The sequence below is a fragment of the Arachis duranensis genome, chromosome 3, assembly GCF_000817695.3.
Source record: "Arachis duranensis cultivar V14167 chromosome 3, aradu.V14167.gnm2.J7QH, whole genome shotgun sequence".
In the NCBI taxonomy this organism is placed as follows: Eukaryota; Viridiplantae; Streptophyta; class Magnoliopsida; order Fabales; family Fabaceae; genus Arachis; species Arachis duranensis.
Window position 1 is genome coordinate 1,349,146 of NC_029774.3, and position 11,547 is coordinate 1,360,692.

At 31.4% G+C, this 11,547-nt stretch overlaps 1 protein-coding gene across 2 annotated transcripts; it reads left to right on the forward strand.

Annotated features, from left to right (window-relative positions):
* Window positions 1-962: 962 nt before the first annotated feature.
* LOC107476971 (uncharacterized) lies at window positions 963-6,701 on the forward strand. Of its 2 annotated transcripts, none has more exons than XM_021137232.2 (5): window positions 963-1,011; window positions 2,147-3,364; window positions 3,849-4,133; window positions 4,752-5,137; window positions 5,480-6,701. In XM_021137232.2, coding segments are annotated over exons 1-5 (2,913 nt in total). In that variant the 5' UTR covers window positions 963-1,009; the 3' UTR covers window positions 6,502-6,701. The 2 variants fall into 2 exon arrangements, with proteins under 2 accessions (XP_020992891.1, XP_015952414.2); XM_016096928.3 differs by lacking the exon at window positions 963-1,011 and adding an exon at window positions 1,975-2,042.
* The last annotated feature ends 4,846 nt before the right edge of the window (window positions 6,702-11,547 follow it).

Sequence of the window (11,547 nt, forward strand, 5' to 3'; positions counted from 1 at the left end):
AATTCCGTTACCCCAAAATAAATAAATAAAAACCATAGAAATTTCATCTTAATTATTGCTTAATCAAAACAGCGTAAATCTATATATTTTTTCCCTAATAAGCTCATTATGGTTTAATCTCTGCATGTATTAATGCTGTAAAATATTTTATATAATTATTGAATTATATTTATTTTTTTAAATAATTATTTCTATATCGAATATTAAAAATAATTATTTTTATTGATATAANTATCTTACATCAAACACAAAAATAAATATTTTAACAAGAAAAGTTAGAATTTAGAACGAATGTATAATTGCAAATTTTTATCTAATACAAAGATTTAATTATAAATTTTTTAACAAGATTTAATTAAAAATTTGATAAAGTTATAAAAAAAATTACAGAATAATTAAACCTAGCAGCCTATAAATATCTAAGAAAACTTATGTTCAATCTCAATCAATCTTCATCGGCAAACTTCAATGGCAACTCACCAGAAAAAGAGAAAAAAAATTGGAAATAATGCAAACCTAAGATTTGAAAAATTAAAAATCCTATTAATTTGATACAAATATAGATAATGGCATGTTCCCATTATTATTATTTGAAAACCTTTGTTTGTAGCCAAAGTTACCAAATATTCATTTGAATTCTCTCATGTCAGTCATGTGTAAGAGAACCAACCAAAACCATGAGATTGTTGCGTCGAACCCGCCTAAGTTCGGCAATGAACCATTATCAAATAAATTAAATTAAAGTTTTTTCTCTTCTAAGTTTCAATTTACGTATCCTCTTATTCATACACATAAAAAGTCAATCATATATTATAATAATGTTTCTTTGGTCTATCTAGTTTCTTTTAGGTCTCACCCGTTGATTGTGCTTGAATCTATGTATTTATATTTGTGTATATAAGAAGGGTCTAGCTTTAGGTCTCCAATTGCATATTTTGCTGAAGAAGAAAAGAAAAAAAAGTGTTTGTTTACATATATATCTTTGTATTCAAGCCATTGATTTGATTAAATGTACGTATACTGTATACATACATGCATGCCTTTCATTCTAACACCCCATGTTCTTTCTCATGTTTCTTTGCGCCTTAAATTTTGTTTATTTTCATATTTATATAATATTAATATATCTTATATATTCCATGCTTGTTTACGTATAGTTCTCATTTTAAGCAAGGTGATATTATTAATCTTGTTAGAAGTTGAACTTTAACTTTGACCATTTGCCCTTAAATCATGTTTTTTTTTTTTAATTATTAGGTTTCTCTAGAATAATTTAAGGTGAAAACTCAAGTGCCGTCGACTTCACGTGAAGTTGATAGGTGAGAGCCGTTAAATGAAAATTTAGTCAAATCAGTCAAACCATCTAACGGCTCTCATTTATCAACTTCACATAAAGTCCACTGCACCTGAGTTTCCACTTAAAATTGAAGTCACAAATATATATTTTTATTAAAAAAAAGTAATATAGGTAGAGAGGAATTTGATTTCTTTTTGAAGAAGAAAAAAGAATGTAGGATGATGAATTAATTATTACCATACCATGGAGGTATGTAGTGCCAAAAACGCAGGGGTGACCCTTTTCCACGGCACCAAAAATGGCTTTACAATAATGGTGTCTTAAGGAAGAAAAATAATACAAAGTAGTGTATGTATATGTGTAGGTGAAAACTCAGGTGAAGTCGACTTTACGTGAAGTTGATATCTAAGAGTTGTTAGATGAAAATTTAGTCAAATCAATCAAATTATCTAACGGCTCTCAGATATCAACTGCACGTGAAATCGACTGCACCTGAATTTCCACCATATGTGTAATGAATGAAGGCAACACTTTAATTAGTTTTGCTACACTTATAAATTTCTTAAGCACCATGCATACATTATATAGATACACCTATCCCATGTGACCATTGCTGCAATTTTCATCACCTTTTTCCTTAACTTCTCCCCACTAATATATAATAAAACTCACACAAATCTTATTCTTCTATCTATCTCCATCACCAAATCTTGCTCATCACAACTATAGAAAATAGTATCTAAGAGTATGTTTCTTTCGTTTTTTTAGTTTTATTCTTGTAAACAGAGAATACTGAACAGAGAATAGAAACTGAATTAGTCTTTAACTTTGGTTTTATTTTCTGTGTAGGTGTGATATTGAATCTAGGAGTTCGATTTTCGACTTGGGTTTCGGGCGAAATTCGACGTCGAGAAGCGGAGAGCACCTAGAAGGGATGGTGATCCAAGACTATGTAGGATCAAAGAACAACAAAGTGATGAAATCCCAAAGGAGTGGTGCACCAGCAAAGTTGGTGACAGCACTAACATGTCTCCAATTCTTCTTTGCAGTTTATGCAACATTCTTACTATATTACATGGGACCTTCCATTGATCTAAGAACATCAAAGCCAGATTTCACATGGGCCACAAGAATTGCAAACCAATGGAAGCAATACATGATCACACCCCATGTTGTTGGACACTACCAAGAAGCTGCTTCTTCTCTCATAAGAGAAGATAGTAATAATAATAATAACAATAATAATGTTCTTGTTCTTGTTCCTCCTCATCAAGAAGAACAACCTTTGAACCAATCACAAGTTTGTGAGTATGAGAAGATTGATTTCATGCAGAAGAAGTCCAATGATGTTCAAATGATGAAGCTGAAGAGGGAGCTGTATGATGAGGTTTTGGAGTTTCAAAGCAGAAGCATTGGAACTGAGACATTACCTCAGTTAATGGCAATGAAATCCAAGTGGGACATAAAGGGTAGTAGAAACCAAAAACCAAAGATCACAGTTTTGTTGAACCATTTCAAGAGAAAGACACTTTGTGCACAGATTGATTCATTGCTACAAGAAACTCTCCCTTTTCACCATGCTTGGGTGCTATCATTTGGTAGCCCAAATGAACTTTCCTTGAAGAGAATTGTTGAAAGCTACAATGATTCAAGGATCAGCTTCATAAGCTCAAGCTATGATTTCAAGTACTATGGAAGGTTCCAAATGGCACTACAAACAGAATCTGATCTTGTATACATTGTTGATGATGACATGATTCCAGGGAAGAAAATGCTTGAGATTCTAGCACATGTTGCTGGGACTGAGAAGTACAAGAACTCAGTGTTGGGAAGTATTGGGAGGATTTTGCCATTTAGGCAGAAAGATTTTACATTTCCAAGTTATAGAAAGTTTAGGTCTAAAGAAGCAGGGTTGTATTTGCCTGATCCTGCTTATGATATCACTGTTGATAAGATTGTGCAGGTTGATTTTCTTTCTAGCTCTTGGTTTCTCTCTGCTCAACTTGTTAAGACCCTCTTCATTGAGACTCCTTTTACTTTCTCCACTGGTGAAGATCTGCATTTGAGGTTGGTAACCCTTTCATTTCCCTGCAAAATTCTGTTTCACACTCTAGAATAATTTAATTCTATTTTATTGGAACAATGAGAATATAGGTGAAAAAATTTGAACAAGTTGAACAAACAAGTCAAAGTCAAATAAGCATCAAGTTGACTGTGCTAAACAATATTTGGTAGTGTTCAATTAGTTGTTGTTGCCATTAGGTTGAAAAACACTACATACTACAAGTTGTAGTACACAATACAATATGTTATTGTAGTCAAATTGAAGATAGACTTTTTGTTAGTTATCTACCAAACTAATACTAGTGTCTTATTACAATTTGACCATCACAATTACAACATTTTTGCCTGTCCATTGAATCTGAGACTTCTTCTTAATCTCTTGACTTGATTAAGAATGTGTGCTTCTGTTGCAATATTACCCACTAGGAAACAGAATACTTAGAAATATTCATATCAAAATTGACCTTATTTTGTTATTGAATTGCAGCTATCAGCTTCAAAAGTACCAGAATGCAGGGTCATTTGTTGTCCCAGTTGACCCTAATGACAAGGAAACATGGGGTGACAGTGAACATAGGCTAGCCTATGTATCCGAAACCACAGTGATATTCAAGGACATAGTTCAAGTTAGAGATGATCAATGGTGGAAAGCACTTTCCACAGGCTATGTTACACAATGGGCAGCAATGCACCCTCAAAACATTGATGCCCTCTTCTACGCTCACACACTTGACCATGTTAAAGCACTTCAACCACTTCTTGACAAGTTCAGGTACAGAATAAAATACATGTTAAAATACAAAATTTATATTAAAAATAAGTTAAACTACGTACATATTTATACATAAAAATATAGAAACTAATTTTAACTAGGGGTGTTATCGATTCTGTTTGGTTCGGTTTTGGACTAAAAATCAATCGAATCGATATGTTCGGTTTCTATATATACACAATCGTTCGATTTGCTGTTTTTACAACAACTGAACCGAACCAATAGCAGTTTGGTTCGGTCGATTTTTTTGGTTTTTAATTTTTAGTGAGTAAAATATGAATCACAATAACTAGAGGTTCAAAATAGTCAATAAACTAAAATAATAAGAGTAAAACATTGAAATGGTTAGGAGTTGGGGGTTTTTGTTGTTAGGTTAAAAGTTAAAATGATTAAAACATTAATATGGATGCATATTTTCGGTTTGGTTTAGTTTCTATCGAGTCAACCAAAAACCGAACCGAACCGATCGATTTTATTAGGAAAAAAATCGATTTTTTCGGTTTTTAAGTCGGTTGTTATAATTTTCGATTCAGTTTTGCGATAATTTTCGATCCGATTCGGTGACTTATACCCCCTAATTTTAACGGCTAATTTTAATGTGTATCTTTCTTTAAATAGGTCTACAATGGGTAAAAAGGCATACATCGTGGTCTCGGGTGGAAAATTTTGCCCTTGCGAGGAAGCTGCAAGGGCATTGAAGTGGCCATTGTTGGTGTGCAAGGAGAGGAGGTTCAAGATCTTTGACTTGGGAATAGAGGCCATTTCCGGGGTCTCGGATTCAGAGGTGCCGGTGATACAGGCAGTGTATTCTAGCATGAAAGGTTTGATCAAGATTCATAATCCTAGTGTTGTGATCACACTGGATGACATTGATCCTCATGTGAGGAAGGCTCTCAAGATGGCATCAGAGAGCACTTCCAATGCTACTACTTTAGTGTTGTTGCCCAGAGCTTCTGTCCCCAAAGTGCTTTGGATGCCTGATCTCCGTTCAACTGCATTGCCAAGTAAGAATTATGTTAATATTCGTTAGATGATAATTTAGTCAAATTTATTAAATATGTTAATATTGTAAGTGTGAAGAGTATGAAGTTAGTCCCACATCAAAAAAAGTAAAGAAGAGTGAGGAGTTTATAAGATGAGAGACTCATTAATTTATTTCCTTAAAATTTTGAATTCGATGTGGTGTGTTTTCATTTTTTGTTCTCATGCTCTTCACGAGTAGCCTAACAAGTGATATTAGAGCCGATATGGTTTGTGGTCGAGAACTCTCCATGAATGGCCTAACAAAATCATCATCTAACGAAATTCTTGAGTTTCTTTGCTTTTAACATAATTTTATGTTGCAGATTGGAATAAGATGAGACTTTCTATCAACATCATCACCCAAAATAGAGTAACTTCACTAACAAGGCTCCTCAAATCTCTAAGCAATGCATACTATCTTGGTGATGAAATTCCCATAACCTTCAACATGGATAGCAAGGTAGATGAGGCAACAATAAAGCTAGTGGGCTCATTTGAGTGGCCTCATGGGCCCAAAACCCTAAGAAGGAGGATCATCCAAGGTGGGCTCATTAGGGCAGTTAGTGAGAGTTGGTACCCATCCAATGATGATGACTTTGGCCTTTTACTTGAAGATGACATTGAAGTTTCTCCTTACTACTACCTTTGGATCAAATATGCATTATTAGCATACCACTATGATCCACAAGTTTCTCTCCCTGAATTGTCCTCAATTTCACTCTACACACCAAGGATTGTTGAGGTTGTTAAAGAAAGGCCCAAATGGAATGCCACTGAATTCTTCAAAAAGATTCATCCAAACACCCCTTACCTACACCAATTACCTTGTTCTTGGGGGGCAGTGTTCTTCCCTAAACATTGGAGAGAATTCTATGTTTACATGAACATGAGGTTCACTGAGGATGCTAAAACAAACCCGGTTCAAATCCCAAGGTCAAGAACAAATGGGTGGCAAGCATCATGGAAAAAATTCCTAATTGACATGATGTACCTTAGAGGGTATGTTAGTCTTTACCCTAATTTCCCTAACCAAGCTAGCTTCTCAACCAATCACATGGAGCCAGGTGCACACATTAGTGCTAAGGACAATGTTGTCAAACACAACAAACAAGACTTTGAGGTTCCATTAATGAGTCAAGATTTCAGAGAATTGCTACCTAGTATGAAGATGCCATCAGCTTCAAGATTACCATCATTGAACCTTTTCAATCAACCTGTTTCACTAAAGGGTCTTAAATCTGCTGGTGCTAAGTTGGGTCAAGATGTTCTAAGGTGTAACAATGTTTCTGAGGTTGTAGCTGTGGATCAATACACTGGTCTACCACAACGCTGCTCCAAATTCTGACGGAACACAACAATATAATCTCTCTTCATTGTTCTCATTGGTTTAATTTTTATTTATTTTTTTGCATTGTTTTTGTTATATTTTAAAATTAAGTGGGAAATTTGGTCAGCGATTTTGCTGTGTCACAAGGTGATCGTTCCCATACTGAAACAATTGTAATTAAATTATTGGTTATACATTTGATTAGTACTAAGATTATTCTCTCCTGCATATCATCAATAATTCACGTCAAATTTAATAATGCTAGATAAACAAAAAAAAAAAACAGTCAGAACTTATTTTATTTAACATTCATTAATTATCGCAACAATTAATAAATATTAAATAAAATAAATTCCGAATATTTTTAGCTAATATTTTTTTGTTACTAAATATTCCCGTTTAATAATATAGTTCATGTAACACGAACATCTTTTTAGTTTAGACAATTTTATCCACTAATTACGTAATTGTCATGTACTTTCTAGTTGATATCAAAGTTGTTGGGTTAAGTAGAATAATAACGAGACAAGTTTGTCAGAACAAGGTAATCAGATAACTAAGACTATTATAAAGAAGAATGAAGCCAAAGGGCAAGTGACACAGTTTCCTATTAAATATGGATAAATTTATTTCCTATAATATAGTATTATATTTTAAATTACTTCGTAGTCATCATGCAATCACCATAAGAGTAATTACTATAAAGTTAGCCAATTTATAAAGGTAAAAAATTATTTGTAGTGGTTTTTATTTTTTTATCAAAAATTAATAGTTAAAAAGTCGAGTGTCTTTTTTATGAGAGTCACTTAGATAGTCTAAAACGTCTTTTTTTAAAGATGTTTTCTAGTAATTAAAATTTAACACATATAATTGATTAAACCATATTATTTTATCAAAATTAGGCCATATAAATTAATTTGATGAAAAAAATAGTGAATTAAATCTAAACCAGTCTAAACTAATATTATTTTTTATAAAAAACAACTAAAGTACTCTTATTATAGAAAATAACTAAAATATTTTTAATATATATATAATAGTGAATCAAATCTAAACCAGTCTAAACTAATATTATTTTTTATAAAAAACAACTAAAGTATTCTTATTATAGAAAATAACTAAAATATTTCTAATATATATATATAGGGGCAGGTATCTGATAACATTTATAAAGAAATTATTTTTAGCTGGATTTTTATTACAAGTCTTCTTGATAAAACCTCAAATATTTTATAGTTACAACTTTGAAGTAGCAGTGAGAACTGTTAATACGTTGGTCAGCCCAGATTGTAATCCCGGTTGTAAGTCCTAGTAAGGCAGTGAATCCGTTGATTAACGAGGGTGGTCCCGTAACTCACAAAGTTCTAACCATAAAATGGCTAGTTTATTGAGAACGATGAGTAGTTTAAATCTAGGGAAAAATAATTCTTTAGTGATAAAAACAGATAATGATGAAGCTTCCACTTCTGGAACTAAAAATGAATTGGAAATAGCTAAATTAGAAGAAAGTTTTCATAATTGGAATATACCTATAATAGATAAAGATAAAGTATATAAAAAGAGAAACTTCTGGGAAGGAAAAAATTATGAAATTCATATGTTAGAATATTGTAAACCAGGAACAAGTAATAATAAGATTATCACCGTCTTAGAAGAAGATAAATTGAAAGAACATAGTAGTAAAGGATATAACTTCATCCATATAGGATTAATACAAGTAGCTGTAAAACCCAATTTTAGAATAGGAATTAACCTGCCTATATTATTAACTTTAAGAGATACTAGATTCCAAAATTTTAGTGACTCATTAATAGGAATATTGGAAAGTAATTGTCATGATGGACCAGTTTTCTTTAATTGTTACCCAAATTATGCTATGAATTTAAAAAATGAATACACCTGGCAAGCATTAAAATTACAAGTAAGATCTGATGAGACAATTATAAATGAGAAATATGATCCATTCGAAATAATCTATAGAATATATTATAAGATTACTAAGGTTAATTATGATTTTAAAGCTTTAAGACAATCCTCAAAAGAAGAAACAATAATCATGCATGCAAATCTAAAAAGATCTAATATACAAAGACCTAGAAGATTAAGACATGAAGAATTAAAAAGTAAAATGCCTGAAGAATGGGTAATACCTGATGGTATTGAAGAACCACAAATACAAAATACTAGGATAAGAGAAATAATAAGAGAAGGTCCTGATATTAGAATCAGGATGAACAGATCCCACTCATTAAGAATTCCTGATAATGTTGAAACTATTAGCCATAGAAATTCTATAGATAATTCGTCCATAGGAAATATCGATGATATTGTAGGAATTGACAACAGAAGGCCACATATAGCCACTGCTGTATATAAATCACCTTCAGAATTTGATCCAAGAGAATCACAAGTTATGACAGTGATTATAAAGGAAGAACCATTTGAGATTGATAAAGAGTGGATAAGACAAGATTTTAATGCTGATTATAATAAACCCCTAAGAGATTGGTATTTCACCAACCATTCAGAAAATGAGGTCATTAGAATAAGAGAACTATTCTATGATTTTATGAAAGAAAATAGGATTAGTTTGTTCTTCTTTGATTGGTACGTAAATTATTACCCCAAACCCGACAAGAAAATATGTCCTTTAACAAAACCAACTATTGTTTGGAAAACAAGCTCAGGATCAGTAATAGAATCTGAATATCCTCCTAAAGAAACTATTAAAATACCAATAGGAAAAGACTTAGAAGTTGAAGCAACACCCTATAAAGATAGTAATGCAGATGGAAACGTAGAGAAAAGAGATATTAAGAAATTACATCAACAATTAAACTTTACTAATACCATGTTAGATATAATGAAAAATCAGTTAGGAAGAATGGAAAATATGGAAAAAGTTATTAAGGTAGAAAAACCCATAGAAAAACCTATATATAAATTACAAAGTTTAGATAATATTAGCTTAAAATCTAAAGTAGAAACAGAAGTTGAAGAATTAAAAGAGAAACTTAGGAGTATTAGCCTAGGAAAATTAACAATTAATACATTACAAAAAGAAGAAGAATTAGAATTAAATAAAATATCTTATAAAAGAGATTATCCTAAAACCAGAAATTATTATCCTAGACCATCCCCAGTAGATGTAGGTCTAGAAGAGAGAACACAATTAGTACAAAATAGTTTTTCAGGATCAGACTTAGTAGAATGGAATATAGATGGATTAAGTGAACAAGCCATTTTAGATCAAATGTGTAATATGACTATGGCGGCCACTGCCTATAAGATGAGAAAAGCTTCTGATAAAGAGGCAGCAATTATGATAACCCAAGGATTTACAGGACAATTAAAAGGTTGGTGGGATAATTTTCTCAGCGTCCAAGAAAAAGAATTAATTATTAATAGTATTCAACAAGAAGATCAGTCATCAGACGCTACATCCACATTAATATATACTATTATTAAAAATTTTGTAGGAGATCCCAGTATTTTTAAAGATAGGATACATACTCAATTAATGAATTTAAGATGTCCAACCATGTCTGATTACAGATGGTATAAAGATGTTTTTATGTCAAAAGTTATGATAAGAGATGATGCACATGCGCCTTTCTGGAAAGAAAGATTCGTAGCAGCCTTACCAAAATTATTCTCTGAAAAAGTATTACAAAAACTACAAACACAGTTTGGGACCCAGATTCCCTATAATTCATTAACTTTTGGACAATTGCATAATATAATAGTACAAACAGGTATAGAAGTATGCACAGATACCAAGATACAACAGAAAATAAAACAAGAAAATATCACGGGAAAAAGAGAAATTGTCACTTTCTGTTATCAATATGGAATAATTCCTGAAAAAGCACCTAGTGGACAGCATAAAGTTAAAAAGAAAAAATTTTATAAAAACCCTAAATATAATATAGACAAACCCCTTTATTATGAACAGAAATATCATAAAAAATTCCATAAGACTCCTAAAGGAAAACCTAAATTTCCTAATAAGAAAAAACAAGTAACGTGTTGGAAATGTAAAAAACAAGGACATTTTGCTAATAAGTGTACGACAGAACAAAAAATAAATAAAATAGAGAATAAAGAAATTAAACATGCTTTAACAGCCATACTAATCGATTCAGAATCAGAAGCAGAATCAAGTTATGAGGACTCTTCTGAAACTGAAGATTATTTTATACAACAATTAGACTTTATGTCAGAAGAAGAGAGCTCAGGAGAAAATAGTGGAAAAGAGGAAAAGGATAATAATAACTGTTTAGGAATAGGATTGTGTAACTGTAGAAACTGTGAAAAAACTGTAAATGTTTTAACTAAAGAACAAACTTCTACACTAGTCAAAATAATTGACAAGTTAGAAGATACACCATTAAGGGATGAGTTTATAAGACAATTAGCTGAATTAGTTAAAAATGAAGAAGAAAGTAAGCAAGAAATAAGGCCAATAGAAATAAAAGAAATTTACAATTGTTTTAAAAATCCACAAGAAGAAGTTTCCCTTAATTCTCTCAAAGAAGAGATAAAAAAGTTAAAAAGAGAAGTTTCAGAATTAAAACAACAAAACATTAATATGGACTACAGATTACTAAAAATAGAAGGAGAAAACATAATAAAAATCCAAGAACAATGTTTGCAAAATAACGAAGGGACTAGTAATATAACAATCCCTGAGAATTATATTAACCTAGGAACAGAAAATTATATAAATATATTAACATTATTAGTAAGTCAAAAATGGTTCACTACGATAACTTTAATAGTAGGAGAAGAAAAATTTGATTTAATAGCTATGGTAGATTCAGGAGCTGATGTTAATTGTATACAAGAAGGATTAATACCCACAAAATATTATGAAAAAACTACAGAAAGAGTCTTAATGGCAGAAAATGACCAAATGACTATAGACTATAAGTTATCTAAAGCAAAAATTTGTAAAAATAGAGTATGCTTCGCCACTACATTCTTTTTAGCAAGAAATATATCTCATCAAGTTATATTAGGAAATCCTTTTACTTTATTATTATATCCCTTTAATGTCGACAT